Here is a 17,604-nt window from a genome sequence, read left to right on the forward strand (position 1 = left end):
CAGCCCACAGCACAACCACCACCAGAAAGACAGACCGTCTTCAACAGAACCCTTTAATAGTTTTCTTTGTGCATAAAAAAGTACAGAAGAAGGATGCACAGACCGCCTCCTACTGGGCCATCAGACCCAGGCTGCCTGGAGTCATTCGACACTCCGAGATAAACAGCTTGCGAATTAAATCCCACAGCAGGGAGAGGACTACACAGGCTGCAGCCAGAAGGGAACAGTTAAGCAGGAAGAGGGACAATTGGAGTAGCCTTTGATGTCTGGAATAAGTCAGTCGAGGTCAAAATCTGGAAGAGCTGGGCCTGGGGAACCATTGCTTAGAAATGACGAATACAATGGTCCAATCTCACGCATCTGGGGCTGTCAGGCAGCTTCTTCCATTAATAATGGTTTGCCCCAGAGCACAGGGTGCTCTTTCCTTCTGTGCTGACAAAGGACAGCGATCTAGACACAATCTCCATTGCCTGCCCCCGGGTTGAAGGATCAGCTTCAGTCTCAGCAGAGTTACCCTGATAGAAAGAAAACCCACAGGTCATTTTTGCAGGCACCAGCCAGGTGCCAATTCCAGATCCCTGGTCCCTTGGAATCTATCAGCCGATGAGACTTCCTCCCTTCCTCTTGAATCAGCCAGCTGGGATCCGATCCCCCTGCTCCTAATTCCCACTTTACCAATGGCTCTTGGTCAGGCAGGTAAAATTCCACCTTGCCCTTGTGCCGACAAACAGGGCTGGGTGGGTTAAGCCACCTGCTGTGTGCAGACAAGGGGAGGAATTGACATCAGCTCATGCCCCATCTCCTTGCCTCACGCAGAAGGAAGCAGTTCTAATTTCTTGCCAACAATCCACGGTGTGGCCTTCTCCCAGCGCGTGCTCCAAGCCCAGGCTCATGCTGGCCCCTGCAAAATGAACATCCTCTTCCTCCATTAGGCGAGACCAGTTGGGTTTCTCTTTGTTGGAAGTCTGCTGGGTAAAGCCTTTAATGCCAAGAAGAATAAGGGAACTACAACAGTCCGCTGTCCTGATCAGAGCTCTTGTAACGGCTGGCTGGACTTACCAGACGTAGATTTTCCCCCCGGAGACGCCAGAATCCTCAGAAATCTCCTTGTAAATCTAAAGGAAAGAAACACAGGATCTTATGCACCAGAGAAAGCTGCACCTGTGGCTTATTATATGTCTGCCTTTCTTTTCCTCCAAGCCAGTGATTCTCAGATCGCAGCAGTTCAGGAGCCAAATTAGCGCTCAGCATTCCCCAGCAGAGCCGCCAGCATGTGAATTCATTGTTTCATTGATGATGGGTGCTCTATATTCATATTTTTAACAGAATGACGGGGAAATATTGAACGTATATATTATTCTCACAGCAAAATCACTGACTAGGTATTATTATTTGATCAACTACAATCAGTTATAACACAGTAAAAGCACCCTGATGGGCTAATAATTAAATCATAGTGTTTTAATATCACGTGCTGCGAAGAGCGGCAGGAGACACACCGAAGAGCTACCCGGTCTGAGTATGGCTGCAGTAAGCGGAAGTTTGCGGGCATTAAGACACACAACCTTCTTGGTTACGTTTTCATTGAACAGAGCAATGCAGTTCATCCCTAAGACTGTCCGTCCGTAGTCACTTCAGCCACCATGTGCAGGTCCCTGGGTCTTTGTTATTAACTATTTGTATTACAGCAGAGCTCAGAGGCTTCGGCTGAAATCAGGGCCATACCATGCTCGGTGTTCTGCCGCATCTCAGTCCCAAAGAGTTCACAGCAGCTAACCCGAGTTAAGAACAGAGTTGCCATGTCTTCAGCGCTGGATTAACCTGAGTGAAGAACACCCCTTTTATCTGCAGGGAGGACACAACCTAAGGGGAGCTGAAGTCACTTTTCAGGGTGACACAGCTGGAATAGAACCCAGGCAGCTGTGCACTGACCATTGGACAGTATCGCCCTCCCACGCTTAGAAGTCAGGACCACATTTCTGCAGGGAAGGGAGAGCCCTGAAAGGTTTCGAGCAGCCTGGAAGAGGAAAAGCCCCACCCAGTCCCCTCCTTGGCCCCTACCGCTCTTCCTGAGTAGCTCCCCTTTGCGAGACTTGTCCATTTCCTCCACGAACCGTTCGAAGACTCTCACATAAGGAGCCAAGCTGGTTTTCTTGTAGTCTAAGGGACAAAGAGAGACATGTGCAAAGGATCTGCTGGCCGTACAGAGCATGATGCGGGAGATCCTGCCATGCAGCCCCACTTCCTCCTGTATGGAAAGCCCTGAGAGCCCCATGTTACAATCCCTCACACCTGGGCTCTCAAGGCTGGCTGTATCAAGAGGGGACGTGAATTCAACCTCCGTCCAGGCCTGTATCGTAACTTAGCCTTCGTAGTTTCAGCGCGGGTTTACTGTGTCAGGTGTACAGGGAAAATTCCACCCCCCCAGCATTGCTCACATTGCTGCAGTGGGATGCTGCCACTGCAGAATGGCAGTGTTGCCTAGAGGCTAGTGCACAGGCTTGTGACTCGGGAGACCTGAGTTCAATTTCTGGCCCTGCTGGAGTGACTTCCCCTGTGTGTACCTCAGTTTCCCTATCTGTAAAACAGGGGATAATGTGAAAAGCGCTGTAGAAGAGAAAGGGGTTAATTCTTATGAAAATGCCACTGGGCTCTGCAGCAGTTAATTCACATGTCTGGGAGTTTGCCGCTAGGGTTGGGAAAAATTCTAAAGCTGGGGGCACTTTTTGTTCTACTTTGGAAGCTCATTTTTCGGGTGCAGCAATTTCCAGGGGGTGCCTCTTTCCTCCCCTTCGCGAGCTGAAGACCTCTGAGCTGTGCGCCCTGGAGCAGCTCCGGCCGTTGCATGAAACTGAGCCAGCCCCTTGGTTGACGAGTGGCTCTAGGAACATGGGGAACCTGGTTGAGGCCGCTCTGGGGACTGGAAATACTGACTAGGAAAGAGGGGTATCAACTTGCAAGACTGACCGCTGGGTCAATACGTAAGCTAGTCTCCCCCGCGCCCAGACGGAGCTGCCATGCCTGACCTCAGTTGTTAGAATATTCTTTGTTCTACAGCATCACCAGCGAAGTTCGGGCCCCACCGGGCCGGGCGCTGCACAGACACACAGCAAGAGACAGCCCCGGTCCTGGAGAGCTTGCAAGCTAAACAGATGAGAGAGGCTGGGAGGGGAAACTGAGGCAGAACACGGCAAAGTGCCTTGCCCATGGGCACAGAGCAAGGCACAGAACCCAGGTCTCCTGTCTCCTAGACCACGCTCTCTTCCGTGGTTCCATATTAACGTGTTTTAATAAAAGCAGCATCTTTCAGGACGACTGCCTCCAGCCACTCACCCCTGGTGCGACGCTTGGGCACTGGCTCCGCCTCGTTTTCCGTCTCTCCATCCTCCTCCTCCTCCTCATGAGCCGTGTCCAGTTCACTACAGAGGCGGCTAAGAACAAGCAGAGTGAGAGTCCCTTAGAGCTGGCTACCCAACGCCGCTGGTTAGCCTGTAGCCACGATCGGCCCCACCAAACAGATCAGCACAGAGCAGCCTCATGGCACGGCTGCTCACTCGCGGAGCGCAGACCCGGCCCACTCCGCGCCGGACAGATTACGCGAGAGAGGGGTTCCCTGCCCCGCGGTGTAAAAACCAACCAACTGGCCCCATCCACCTTGTGCTGATAAATACCTTGGGGATCGCTTGTTGCTTCTGCACTCATTAGGAGGCTCCATTCTCCCCTCCTGCCCCCCCACATGCCAGGGGCTGAGTCTCCCACTGTCCCCTGCTCCATTCCAGGAGCTCTGTGTCTCCTTCTTTTGTCTCCCCCCGGTCCCTGGATTGGCAAGTGGCTGGCGCGCTCTCTCCCTGACCAAAGATCCTCATATTACAACACATGCTAGGAAGGATGAAGTCTCCTCTCCTTCTGGCTTGCCTCGATGGCTGAACATCTGCCCCACGGGGCAGGGGCTCTGGGTGTCCCCCATTTTCTCTCTCCCCATTTCCTGATCTCCCCCCAAATCAAAAAGGTTCTGCCCGTCGACGCTGGAATCCCAGACTGAACGAAAAGCAGCATTCGGAAGTGATTGTGTTACACAGCCAGACAGGCCCCATCATGCGGAGAGAGGGGTCCCGCAATCCCGGCCCATCACTGGTACCTTATGGTTGGAACGGCGAACGGGTCAAACTGATCCAGCTTCTGCAAATCGATCGGGACCGAAACACGACCTAGGAGAGGCAAAACCAGCATCACCTTACCAGCAGCATGTTTCCTGTGTCACCCAGAGGCCACAATGAGGGGTCAGGGCCCCTTGGGCTGGAAGCTGCGCAAGAAAGAAGCTAGACAGCCCCTGGCCTAAAGAGCTAGCAACCTCGGTTTGCTGCGAGTCTCAGATGGAGACACACAGCCAGGGCTGAAGAGAGGGAGGGGACAGGGACAGAAGCGAGTTTAGCATAGAGAGATGCAGTCACAGCTCACCACGAGCCCAGGCAGGGGATGGGACTGTCTTTTGGTTGTGTTTGGACAGCGCCTAGTGCAACGGGGCTCATTAGGCCCTGCAAATTACACTGGCCGAGGTATGAGATGAGGAAGGTAAGGTAAAGACGGTGGGGATTTCTGGACTGCATGGAGACCTGGGTCCGCAGGCAGGAGCTGACCGTCAGCTCTCTGCCCGAAAGGAAGCTCATGGCGCCAGGATCTCCCATTGCATTAGCCAGGGGAGCATCTGGCAGGGAACTTACTCCCCACCCTGGTCTGAAACGAGGAGGGGCTTCGGGGGCTGCCGACGGGGCGGAAGGCGGCTGGCTGAGTTTCTCACGCTGGCGAGATTCCCCACCCGCGGAATGGGGATAACACGACCGCCCCGCCCCGCGGGACCTACATCGGTGTGCGTGCATGACCTGTTTTGGGGTGGACGCTGAACGGGCTCTTCAGTAAGTGGCTGACTCCCTTGCTGACGTTGATATCCAGCCGGGGGAAGCAGAACTGCAACATGATCTCCGACTCCGCGTGGGAGGGCTAGGAGCAGACGGACAGTCATGGGCTGGGGACGATTTTTGTGCTACAAGGCCCCATACACTCCCTGTCTCTGCGCCCGCTGGAAAAAGAGTCCTACCCCGGAGATTCAAGGACGTCACCACCCCAGGTAAAGCCAGCGTCCCCGATTCTGGATGCGAACCAGCCACCAGGGAATACCCCTCGCCGTGGGGTGCTGTTGGCAGGGCAGGGCATCCCCATCCGAACAGGGCCCAGCGCTGGATTGAGACTCAGAAGCCTGGATTTTATCCCCGACTCTGCCCCTGGCAAATCCCACCACCTCGCTGTGCCTCAGTTTCCCCATGAGTAAAATGGGAGGGAACGATACCAATCTTTGTAATGCACTTTGAGGCTGACGGATGGAAAGCATCAGATAAGAGCTCGGCACTGTTATTATTCTAGGGGCGTGCCCAGATCTGGATACTGCAGAGGCCCATATAGGGCTGGGGCAGGAGCAGAGAGTAAGTTAAATCAGACCCCAGAACCTGATGCAAAGAGCACTGCACCCAACGGGGGAAAAAATATTCAATCAATAGATCGGGCCCAAAGACTAACCGTCCCCAACAAGCCACAAAGCACCTCGATTCTCTCCCATCCCCAGCTACGTTCTTGGGCTGTTCCTTACCCTGCATTTATCCATTTTGTTTTTCAGGAGCTCCCAGCGCTGGAGCGAATCACGCTTTTTGGGGAATTCCCGCAGCAGGCTCTCTCGAACCGGTGATCAGCTGTTAAGGGGTTACAACAAGGCTCTCCTAGGGGCCAACTCCCCATCAAGGGAACGCCGAAGCTCCAATATTCAAAAGGCAACAGCTGGGTCACTCTCCGAAGGGCAGTAGCATGGGGACCGGGGCTCTGTGAAGCACCCCCCAGAGACAGACAAAGACCCTCGGAGCTTACAGCACTGTGCGTCAATCCCACGCACACGCCTTTGTATTTCTCTTGTGCCAAAGGCGCGCCACGCGCATTTCCCACCTCGGAGAAGTGGGGAAAACGCAGCTATACCCCAGGAAACCCAGACCTGACCAACTGACACGGCTACGGGGCTATCACAAGGCGTGTAACGCGACAGCCCCTAGAAGCCCTGACCGAGATTGGGCCAGGGGCGCTCTGTGAAGGCAGGACAGGACTCTGTGGCCCAGAGCCCCAGCAGGTGGAAACTGGGGTCACTCTACTGCGATCGATGGGCCGCCCCCCAGGCGGTAGCTCCCGTGAATTACAGGCTTGGCCCGTTGATTTCACTGCCCGATAACCGTTTCTTGGCTCCCTTGACAGACGTCGCCCCTAGAGCCGAGCTGAAGGTACTCAGCGCATCCCGCACGCAGAGCCTCTGTCTTGGGAGACTCCAAGAGCCGGGACCCTCGAGTTCTAGCCCCCATCCCCAGAGGCAGCGCTTTAGGAAAGGCCCCGCGAACAGCCGAAGGATATGCTCTGGGACGAGGGCAACCACCTTCTCCCAGCTCTCCTTGCTGCCCAGGATGTCCTGGCCCACCAGGGCGTATTCTTCGAAGTACGGCTCCACCAGACTCAGCGAGTTGCTGGGGGAACGGGGGGTGGGGGGAGATGAGAGAGCTAAGAAGCTTGACGAGCTGCCATGCGCTTTGGCGGAGGAAGGCAACACAATGCCTGCATTTAAGCCTGATGCCCCTAACCTTTATCCAATCATAGAATATTGGAGGTGGAAGGGACCTCAGGAGATCATCTAGTCCAACCCCCTGCTCAAAGCAGGACCAATCCCCGATTTTTTTTGCTCCAAATCCCTAAATGGCCCCCTCAAGGATTGAACTCACAACCCTGGGTTTAGCAGACCAATGCTCAAACCACTAAGCTATCGCCACATGGCGGGCCTGATGCTCAGCTACTTCCTCCCTGCACGTAGGGCGAGGGGGATCTAAGCTGTATTCTGGGACCAGGCAGGATCCTGCCTGGCTCCTGATTAAGTTAGAGCAGCCCCAGGGCTACTCCAGCATACACTCCTCTCCCTGTGGCCCTCAGGAAGCAGAGATTAGCCATAACTCAAGTGCGATCTAGTCACACCCTCACCCGCCCGCTATGCCAGGGGCTGGGCGCAGAGCAGATGAAGAGCCCCTTATGTCTTGCTCCACACCATTGCGGAGGGGCTCTCAGGGAGTCATTCTCACCTCCTTTAAGCTGCTCTAAGCGGCACAGAGGGGTCTGAGTACAACCGACACCCAGGCCCAATGCGCCCCGGAGCAAGGCACGGCACACGACTAACCCAGACTGAGGTACATGAGATGCCATCCAGCGTCACGGCAACTGACCTGATGAACGGGTGAATGGGGTCAGTCAGGTTCACCTTCTTTACGGTTTCGGATCCGCCCTGGGAAGCGAAAGAGGAGACTATTCAAACAGCCCAACCCCTCCCCTTATCCGGAAACCAGGCGCTGAGCGAGGAGCCCAGCGCCAGGCACCGGGGTGGGAGATTCTGGCTCGAGGGCACCATCTGCAGAGGACCTGAATGCTCACAGCTCCAGCTGGGGTCCATGCTCTGGACCAACCACAGACGCCCTCGAGGTTAGAGCCCTGCAAGCCTGAGTCTGCAGACCCGGCCTCAGGCTCGCTGTCGCAGGTCTTTTTTTTTTTTTTTTTTTTTGCAGTATAGACGTACCCATTCTGCCTCAGTTGTGCAAATGGGGGGGGGAAGGCTCTCAAGGGGGTGAGGATAAAGCCATTGCTGATACCGCAGTGACTGGGGCCAGACGAGCACCTACGACCGACAGGCCCCATACTTGCGTTGCCGTGCTCGGCACAGCCTGGCTTCTGAAGAGAGATGGGAGGCAGCCAGTTTCTCAGCCAACCCCTGCCCCGTCGGCTCCCACGCACCTTCACGAGGGTGAGATACTCCACCGTCGCGGAGCGCATGGCAGACGACCACTTCCGGACGGCGTCATCACACACCCAGCAGTGGACGCCTCGCCGGCCCGAATACACCCACAGGCGGTGCTTCACCCCGAAATCCTCTGCGGGGGGAGGGGGGAGACACGGAGCAAAGTCAGCGCAGAGCTCGGGTTGGAAACAAGAAGGATCGTACAAGAAACAGGTAAACCTCTGTGGAGCAGAGTTCTGGGGTGCCCTAGGTCCCACAGAGGGCCAGGATACATGGGGTTATGTTCTGGAGTCTGCAAGAGAGGCTCCAGTTTATTTTGCATCCCACATGCCCTACGAGCCCTCTTGCCCCTCCTGGCTTAGCCCATATCCCTCTTGGCAATCGGGTTAAAACGAGCGGCATCATAACTGACACAGAGCTGGTCAGGAGCCCAGGGCGAACAGCACCCCTCGGGCTGAGCGGGCAGCCCGCAAGCTGTGCCAAAGGACCCCGCACGGCTCTCGCCAACACATATGTGGCCTACATATCCCAGCATGCAGTGTGCCATCTCGACCTGCAATGCACACTGGGACCTGTGGTCTCTGCGGGTCCCACCGCCACATGTCGGGCCGCTGAAATGGGTCCCGTTTTACACCAAATAGGAGTTGCCAAGGCGGCTCCCAGCCAGGTGCAGACTGGACTCCCTGGAGAGCGCGGGGGGGGGGGGGGGGGGGGGGGGCACCACCGCAGACTTCTGGGATGCGGTTAGGGAGGAAACGGCCGAGCCCCAACGGTGCCATGCAGACCGGCCAATAGAGCAGTGATGGGCCCCAAGGGGTGCGGCGGGTACTTGCCCACGAGCGCGCGGTCGATGACCCGGATCGCGATGGTCATAAGGGTCCAGCACTTGGAGCAGATCTCAGCGGAGCTGAAAGGAGAGCGGCACAGAGGCAAGGCAGAGTAAGCATGAGCCTTCCACAGTATAAACCCCCATGACCCGGGCACGGCTGACCAAGCAGCCACAGCGTCCTGCTGTCAGAACCACGCCCAGTTGCCTACCCCTTGCTCACAGCCAGGGTGGGAACTCTCTGGGGCAGCGCCTTTGTGACCTTGGCCTGACCCCGTGCCTCAGTTTCCCCATCTGTAACATGGGGTTCCTTTGTCTGCTTCATCTCTTTAGACTGCAAGTAGGTTGGGGCAGGGACTGTCTCATAACATGTCTGTGCCACACTGGGGCTCTCTAGGAGCGACTGGCAAGAGCAAATACCTGCAGCAGCTCCGGACGTCGTCGTAATCCGTCATGTCTATGTCGAACACCAGCTCCTTCTCCTGAGCCTGGAAGGCGCCCCGGTGCACGGCGTTGCACTGGCTTGGCTGCAGAAGGGGAAGAACCGGTCAGTTTCGACGGCCGTGGGGCCCGCGCGGGCGACCGCCGGTTTGGCCGGGGATCCCTCCATGGGACCTGCTAAGCCAGCGGCGTTGCGTTCACTTGCCACCAGAATCGCTGCATTACAAGGCAACGGAGATCGGTCTGGCCACCAGCCCTCGCCGCCGCGGCTGCTACAGGGGATTTTGCAATGTGCTCCCAGCCCCAGGCTAGCACCTCGTCCAGCTCTCTCCCTCGGTTGGCGGGGAGCAGAGTCTCGCAGACCCCGCACCGCACCAGGGATCCTGCCACACAAATGGCACTTCCCGCACCAGACCAGGAGTCAAGATTCCTGGGCTCTAGTCCCAGCTCTGGGAGGGCAGCGTCGTCAAATGCAGGGGCTCTCAACGTTTCCAGACCGCTGTCCCCCCTTTCAGGAGTCCGATTTGTCTTGCGTACCCCCAAGTTTCACCTCACTTAAAATTACTTGCTTACAAAATCAGACATAAAAACACAAAAGTGTCACAGCCCCACCGTTACTGAAAAACTGCTTCCTTTCTCATTTTTACCATCTAATTATAAAATAAATCGACAGGAATATAAATACTGTCCTGACATTTCAGTGTACAGAGCAGTATCAACAAGTCATTGTCTGTATGAAATTGTAGTTTGTCCTGACTTCACTAATGCTTTTTATGTCACCTGTTGTAAAACTAGGCAAATCTCTAGATGAGCTGACGGACCCCCTGGAAGATCTCTGCCTACCCCTGATAGAGAACAACTGGTCAAATGGTTAGAGCAGCGGGGCTGGGAGTCAGGACTCCGAGGATCTCCTGCTAGTCCGATGGTGCAGGGGATGGAGAATATGAATCAGGACTCCTGGGTTCTACCCCAGGCTTCAGGATTAGTCTGGTCAAACGGTTAGAGCAGAGGGCCCGGGAGTCTTTGTTCCTAGGTGTACGACTTTACATTAGTCCCTACTGAAAACACAGTTTGCGTGTGTCCAGTTTACCAAGCAACCCAGATCGCTCTGTGTCAGTGACCTGTCCTCTTCACTCTTCTCCCAATTTTCTGTGTCATCTACCAACTTCGTTAGTGACGATTCGACGTTTCCTTCCAGTTCAGTGACACATGGTCAAGAACCAACTCCTGAGGGACCCCCCCTAGAAACGCACCCTCTCAGTGATAATTCCCTATTTACAATTAATTTGAGTCCCGGCAGTCAGCCAATTTTTAATCCATTTAATATGTGCCATGTTGATTTAGCATCGCTCTAGTTTCTTAATCAGAATGGCACGTGGTACCAAGTCAAACGCCTTGCAGAAGTCGATCACATCAGTGGTTCTCGACCAGGCGTATGCAGGGATCTTCCGGGGGGTACGTCAACTCATCTAGATAGTTGCCTCGTTTTACAACAGGTGACCTAAAACGCACTAGCGAACTCAGGACAGACTACGATTTCATACAGACAATGACTTGTTTATGCTGCTCTGTACACTGCACACTGAAATGTTAGTACAATATTTATATTCCAATCGATTTATTTTATAATTAGATGGTACAAATGAGAAAGTCAGCCATTTGTCGGTAATAGGACGCTGTGACACTTCTGTATTTTTGTCTGATTTTGTAAGCAAGTAGTTTTTAAGTGAGGTGAAACTTGGGGGTGCGCAAGACAAATCGGACTCCTGTAAGGGGGACAGCGGTCTGGGAAGGTTGAGAACCGCTGGATTACATCAACACTATGACCGTTATCAACCAAACTTGCAGTCTCATCGGAAAAAGATCTCAAGCTACTTTGACAAGATCTGTTTTCCATAAACCCCTGTTAATTGGCATTAATTATATTATCCTGCTTTAATTCTTTATTTATCGTGTCCCGTATCAACAGTTCCATTATATTACCTGGGAACAAGGTCAGGTCTATAATTTACAAGGTCATCCCTTTTCCCAGTTTAGCCACATCCCTCTCTGGGCCTCTGTTTCTCCATCAATAAAGAAAAACGATAAACCGCCTGGGTGACCTGCCCTGTCTACACTCCGGGTGCTAGAATCGTACGGCTACCGTGCCATAGCTCTCCCGCTGTAAACTCATCGTGTAGACGCAAGGAACTCCACTTCCCTCAGCATTCATCCTTCGACCAAGCTGAATCTACACCCTGGGTTAGGCTGGCAGAGCTGAGGGGCTCGGGGCGGGGAGGGATTTTGACGCCCTGGAGCACCATCACTACGCTGATGTTCGTTTAATGCGTAGACCAGACCGGCGAATACTGGATCTCTCAGTCCGGACTCACTCGATGCGAATACACAGCTCCCACGTCGATCTTATAGGGGTTCATTTTCTGCATCTCTTTCTCCAGCTCCTGGGGGCTGTTGAAGGACTGGTACCGCACGTAGATGTCATCGCGCAGCGTGAAGGAGAACTCCCGCCGCTGGAAGTAATTCTTCACCACTGCAAGGGAAACGGCTGCTGCACGTGGGACTGTCTGAGCACCCTAGGGAGATGCTGGAGTGCGCACACACCCCGATCTAAGGGCCCTCAAGCCTGACCGACAGCCCCCCGCTCCCTTAGCTTGGGGCTCCCCCCACACGCAGCTCCTCACCCCTTAGATCCCCTCCTTCCCTGCTGCCCCCCCGAAGGGTCCCAACTTCAGGACCTGGGCCTTTTAGAATCCCTCCTTTTACACTTCCCTGTCCTGCTCCCTGGCCCCATCTTCCCCCCATGGTACAAGCTCCCGCCTCCCCGAGCATGCACCCTCCCCCCCATGCACGTGTCCCCCCCATGCATGCACCCCCATCTCCCTGTGCACCCCCATATCCCCATGCACCCCCCACCACTCCTTTCATGCACCCCCTGCGTGCACCCCTCATCTCCCCGTGCACACACCCCCATCTCCCCGTGCACCTCCCCACCGCCCCCCTGCGTGAACCCCCCCAGGCACCCTGCCATCTCCCCGGGCACCCCCCGCCGTGCACACACCTCATGTCCCCGGGCACTCCCCCCATCTCCCCGGCCACCCCCCCCCCGTGCACGCCCTCCATCTCCCCGGGCACGCCCCCCATCTCTCCGGGCACCCCCCGCCGTGCACACACCTCATGTCCCCGGGCACACCCCCCATCTCCCCGGGCACCCCCCCGAGCACGCCCCCCATCTCCCCGGGCACGCCCCCCCCCGGGCACGCCCCCCATCTCCCCGGGCACGCCCCCCCCGTGCACCCCCCCATCTCCCCGGGCACGCCCCCCATCTCCCCGGGCACGCCCCCAGGCACCCCCCGCCGTGCACACACCTCATGTCCCCAGGCACCCCCCCCGTGCACGCCCCCCATCTCCCCGGGCACCCCCCCCCGTGCACGCCCCCCATCTCCCCGGGCACACCGCCCGCTGCGTGCACCCCCCCGAGAGCCCCCGGCGGCCGGAGCCCCCCCCAGCTCACCCCCGCCGTAGCTGAGCCAGCGCCCGTAGGGCCCGTGGGGGAAGAGGCGGCGGTAGTAGAGCGGCAGCAGGTCGGGCAGGGAGCCCGGCTCGAACCCGGCCATGGCCCGCGGGCCGCAGGGGCAGGGACCGGCCGGCGCGCGCGGGAACCGGCTCGCGCGCGGCGCACGTGGGCAGGGCGGGGCCGGCGCGGGGCGGCTGGGAGCTGTAGTCCGGGGGGGGGGGGGGCTCGCTCCGCGGCAGCCCCGGGGGCGCGACGCGAACCCGCGCCCCCCCCCCCCAGCCCGCATTGCAGAGCGAGCCTGGGGGCTGCAGAGCGAGCCTGGGGGCCGCTGCGCCTTGCAACCCACCTGCAAACCCCTGACTTCAGGGGCACCTCCCCCCCCCGGGCACCCCCAGGTGCTGCAGGCCCCCCCCCCCCCCCGGGCACCCCGAGGTGCTGCAGGCCCCTTCCCCGCCGGGCACCCCAAGGTGCTGCAGCCCGAGCCCTCTGGCTCCAGCGCAATGCAGGGCGGCCCCAGTCACCGGACGGGCCCCCAGAGGTGCAAACCAGCCCCCTGCCTACGGTGCCTTGCAAAGCCCCTGGGGGCCGTGGGCAGCAGAGCCCCCCGCCTGGCAAGGCCAGTGCCCCGAGTGGCGTGAGGAGCCAAGTCCCGCCTCAGACTGCAGCCCCCCCGACTGCGATGCCCGGCGGCTCGCTGCCCGGAAGGGCCACCCCCGTCCCCACTAGGGCGACCAGATGCCCCGATTTTATAGGGACAGTCCCCATTTTTGGGTCTTTTTCTTATCTAGGCTCCTATTACCCCTTGCCCCCGTCCCGATTTTTCACATTTGCTGTCTGGTCACCCTAGTCCCCACATACACAGCCCTCCGCCCCAGCCACCGCCCCCCAGCACACGCATCGTTCAGGGGGAAGCTGCGGCGGGATGGAACGGGACTGGCCGTGTGTCAGAGGCCCTGTACTGATTGCGTGTCATGGAGATCCTCGCCATCTCACGGGGTCAGGGCCCACGCTCCTCTAGTACCATATTGCTTCTCTGCACCCCCCCCCACACCTATCTATGCTTTGGCTTGGTATTCGCTATGCTCAGAGCCCTGCTGTTTTCACCTTGCAATCTGTGGCCATGAAGCCTTTGCACGGGGGTGGGGGTAGGGAGGGCTCCACAAATCATTCACTGATTGAAGGCTGGGGCCCAGTCGATCGTGTCCCTGCTTTCCCAGGGGCTGCAAAGACGGAAACTGGTTCCCCAGCCTCCCTTCAGCGCAGCCTCCCTCGCTAACAGGCAGGCAGGAATGAATGCACTCCCCCTGGCTGGTGAACCGCTGGGGGAAAGTTGATATTTGCTGGACCTTGGGGCAGTTAATTATTCATTTCCCCAGCGATAGGGAAGGTGCTGAGATTCCACAGGACAGAGGGCTGGTTGCTGGGGGAAGAACTGCACCACAGTCCAAGGCTGATCCTGAAATTCACGTGGACAGTGCAGATTTCGACCTCTCCCCATCTTCAAAAAATACCAATAGGAACAAGGGAGAGATTTAGGGTCTGCGTGACAAGGACAATATGCTGCGGCCGGATTACAAATCCTCCTGCTTCAGGGCATGAGCCAGCATCTAACTATCGGGGGGCAGGAGGAAACGGTCTGTGGGAGACCCTGATCCCAGGGAGCACGAGGGGGCAGGGGCCGCTCACTGTGTGTCTGGCCAGCACCCACTAAGATGGGGCCCTGCTCTGGGTCGGGGTCTGTGCAGCGCCTGGCACATTAGGGCCCCTAATTTCAGTCCCCGGGGGGGGGGATCTATGCAACACCCAGCACAGTGCGTCCGTGATCAGTATGCAATCCAGACCAGTGAGGGGCTCTGTGCCCCCTGCCCTGCAACCTTGCTCCAACGCGGACTGTTCACAACCTGCCACTAGCCTGCAGGTCACTCCCTGGTGTGTGTGTGTAACTGCAGCCTGCCAGGTGCACCCTGGCTCTCACCAGCCTGGGTTACAATGCAGGGTGACCCTGACACACTCCCAGTCCCAGATCCCCCCTGAAACGTACATCCTGTGCTGCCCAGCCCCCTCCTGGACAGGGTGAATGCGGTAAGTCTCTTATTCCTTCAGGGGAATAATATACAGCAGCTTGTCACCTGAACCAGAGTTACCCAGACACCTCAATGTAAACACACTGGGTTAGGTCAAACAGTAAAACAAGCTGATTAGCTACAAAGCAAGAGGCTTGAAGTGAGTACGAGCACCGAGGCATACAAAAATCAGAAATGGCTACAAGAAAAATAAGGATAAAACACTTCCTAGTGCCGAATTTAACAACCTGTATCCGATACAAGCGGAGTTCCTCACCACATGCCTCCAGCGCACGGTCATACTGACCGAACTCTTCAAGTCAGGCCCCGTCCCCCAGAGTCCAACAGCTGTTTCCTTGGTCTTCTCAGCTGCAGAGAATGAGATGGGTAGGGAGAGAGAGGGGGGATTCCCTGAGGTGTTTGTCCCTCCTTTTTATCATTTATGTCCCCCCCGAAAAACATTGCCAGCTGAGAACCAGTGGACAAAGCATATATGTGGAAGGATGTTCCCTGCTGGGTTTTTTCACCTGCATGTACTTACATGCAAGTTTCCTTTTGTTTCCTTCCTTCCCCTTTTGCACCTGATGACTCTGTTTACTGCTTAAATGCAGATTAAGGCAAACACACAGTCTTTTGCTCAGGACAAACCCGCTTGCTGACTTCTGCCAGGGCACGGCTTTGGGGTTTGGACTGTGTGTAAATCACATCGTGCGGGGAAAGCGTCTCGCTTCACATCCAATGCTGCCAAGCCTATGTGGTCAGGACACTACTGATCAGCAAAGGATGAGTTTCCAAACGATACCTCCCCAGGCGTCCCTTGTACAAAGACGGTTACAATGGCGTGCCAGGTGTGAATACAGGGGTGCATTGCATCATGTGGGGGCGGGGGTTGCACAGTGCCAGACACAATGGGGCCCCCATCTCGGTTGGGGGTGTGTGACTGTGTAATGCCCGTCACAATGGAGCCCCAATCTTGGTTGGGAGGGGGGTCCGTCCAGTTCCGGGCACACTGGGGCCCTAATCTCAGAGAAGCACCAAAATCCTGGGCGTTCCCTTCTGTCGATCTCTAGGCAAATGTTATACCAATAAAATAAAAACGAGCAGGATCTTATTAAAGGGGAAAAGGCCAGATGCCATGTTTACTGTGAACACAGAAAGAATCCTAGTAAGCAGTCAGTTATAGCGATAACATTCCATCCAATTTCACATTCATTCACACACACACGGGTTCTGCCAGGTTGTTATCACAGTTACCAGCCTTAGAGTTGCTCGTACCAAGCCACTGGCCAGGAGGCCTGGACACGAGGAGGGAGCAGGGCCTTGTCAGATGTGCATCTGATGCTCCTGGAAGTTGGTTTGCAGAATCAGACCTAAAGTCCTCAGTCTTCAGGGTCTGTTCTTGTAGGGATCCATCCTCCTGTATTTGCCTCGTCATGCTGTTCTCACGTTTGAAGTGACAGTCAGTCACACAGATGGCACAGCAAGGACGGAATGACAGCATGTTGTCTTGTTCTTCGGCCCCCAGTCCCTGGGGCAAGTATGCCCTCAGGGTTATCAGGCTGTCTCATCCACTGTATTCTTCAGCCAAACGCTCTTATTTTAAGGCTGGCACCTCAATCTTTAATCTTTCATTCCTCGTTCAATCATACATAGAATCCCACTCACACTCCAACGTATATCCTGTCCCATCTGCATTTTGTCACCTACCCATCCTTTAACATAACCATTCTAACATCAGTGGGCCATGGCACACTTCAATAAGTCTACTCATCCCGCTTGTTACCCCTAAAAGGAAACGAACAAGATAAGCATGCAAGAGTGGGGGGTTCACAGATCTTATTCTGGAGTTTAGGATGTCCCCGGGCGATGCTCTGGAACTGCTCCCTATGAAGCCAGTCAGGACTCTGGGGAAGTCTCCTCTCTGGGAGCAGCCTGTCTGCAGGACACACAGCTCACCCGGCTCCACCTTCCTGGGTCTGACCTCGGAGCGCATTCGGCATCCTCTGCCCCTCCGTGCGCTTCCCACAGCGAGTCTGCCCAGGCGGGCTCCTAGGGAAGCCAGAGGGTCCTGCCCCGGAACTCCGCAGTCAGACGGGACTCTCAGCCAGCCAGTAAAACAGAGGTTTATTAAACAACAGGAACATGGTCTAACACAGAGCTTGCAGGTGCAGAGAACAGGACCCCTCAGCTGGGTCCATTTTGGGGGGCAGTGAGCCAGACAACCCCTTCTGCCCTTCACTCCTCGTCCCCAGTCAGACCCAAACTGAAACTCCCTCCAGCCCCTCCTCCTCTGGGCTTTGTCCCTGTCCCAGGCCAGGAGGTCACCGGATTCCTTTGTTCTCCAACCCTTTAGCTCTCACCTGGCAGGGGGGAAGGGCCCAGGCCATCAGCTGCCAGGAAACAGGGTGTCGGCCATTCTCTGTGTCCAGACCCCTACACACGCCTGCCCTCTAGGGCTCTGCAATGATCATACACTGTTATCCCACCACCTAGATACTTAAGAACTGCCTAGGGGAAACTGAGGCACCCCCACACTATTCAGAGGAAACATTAAGAACAGTCCCACTTCGTCACATAGGAAAACAAAGTTTGTACCAGCCATCAAGGACAGCCGTTATCTTGTTACTTTTAGAATAAACTCCTTGTCTCTGGATGTTTTTCTCCAATTGGCACAGACCTTGCAAATGGGCATAGATGTTGCAAATTGGCAGACCTCTTTCAGCGAGCACAAACTCAGCAGGCCGAGAGACATATTTTCTTTCTAATGGTCACGCCAAATCCGGGGTCTGTTCTGGAATCGTTCTTTCTTACATTTTCCACAACATAAAACATTAATTATTACTTTTAATCCAACCCACGCCCATTCCAACTAATCAGCCTGCCCAGCCACACTTCCCCG

General features: G+C 56.1%; 1 protein-coding gene across 2 annotated transcripts; it reads right to left on the minus strand.

The window, feature by feature from the left end:
* Positions 1 to 39: 39 nt before the first annotated feature.
* Positions 40 to 12,778, minus strand: PRIM1 (DNA primase subunit 1). 2 transcript variants are annotated; one of them, XM_077838590.1, is made up of 14 exons: positions 12,640 to 12,778; positions 11,501 to 11,658; positions 9,108 to 9,214; positions 8,695 to 8,768; positions 7,858 to 7,994; positions 7,296 to 7,354; positions 6,442 to 6,551; positions 5,642 to 5,733; positions 4,881 to 4,998; positions 4,139 to 4,208; positions 3,334 to 3,431; positions 2,062 to 2,160; positions 1,060 to 1,115; positions 40 to 515 (listed from the first exon to the last, which is right to left on the minus strand). In XM_077838590.1, exons 1-13 carry the CDS (start codon positions 12,740 to 12,742, stop codon positions 1,096 to 1,098), a joined length of 1,245 nt encoding a protein of 414 aa, XP_077694716.1. In that variant the 5' UTR covers positions 12,743 to 12,778; the 3' UTR covers positions 40 to 515; positions 1,060 to 1,095. The 2 variants fall into 2 exon arrangements, with proteins under 2 accessions (XP_077694716.1, XP_077694715.1); XM_077838589.1 differs by having other exon boundaries at positions 40 to 1,115.
* Positions 12,779 to 17,604: the final 4,826 nt, after the last annotated feature.

Source organism: Eretmochelys imbricata, chromosome 20 (genome assembly GCF_965152235.1).
Source record: "Eretmochelys imbricata isolate rEreImb1 chromosome 20, rEreImb1.hap1, whole genome shotgun sequence".
In the NCBI taxonomy this organism is placed as follows: Eukaryota; Metazoa; Chordata; order Testudines; family Cheloniidae; genus Eretmochelys; species Eretmochelys imbricata.

What these genes read in the sequence shown, in the direction of transcription:
- PRIM1 (XM_077838590.1), bottom strand. Translation starts at nt 12,742, where the DNA reads ATGGCCGGGTTCGAGCCGGGCTCCCTGCCCGACCTGCTGCCGCTCTAC. An exon ending in AGTATCTCACCCTCGTGAAG is followed by an intron (nt 7,355 to 7,857) that starts GTGCGTGGGAGC and finishes TTCGCTTCCCAG; the next exon opens with GGCGGATCCGAAACCGTAAA. An exon ending in ACAAAATGGATAAATGCAGG is followed by an intron (nt 4,999 to 5,641) that starts GTAAGGAACAGC and finishes GTCTGCTCCTAG; the next exon opens with CCCTCCCACGCGGAGTCGGA.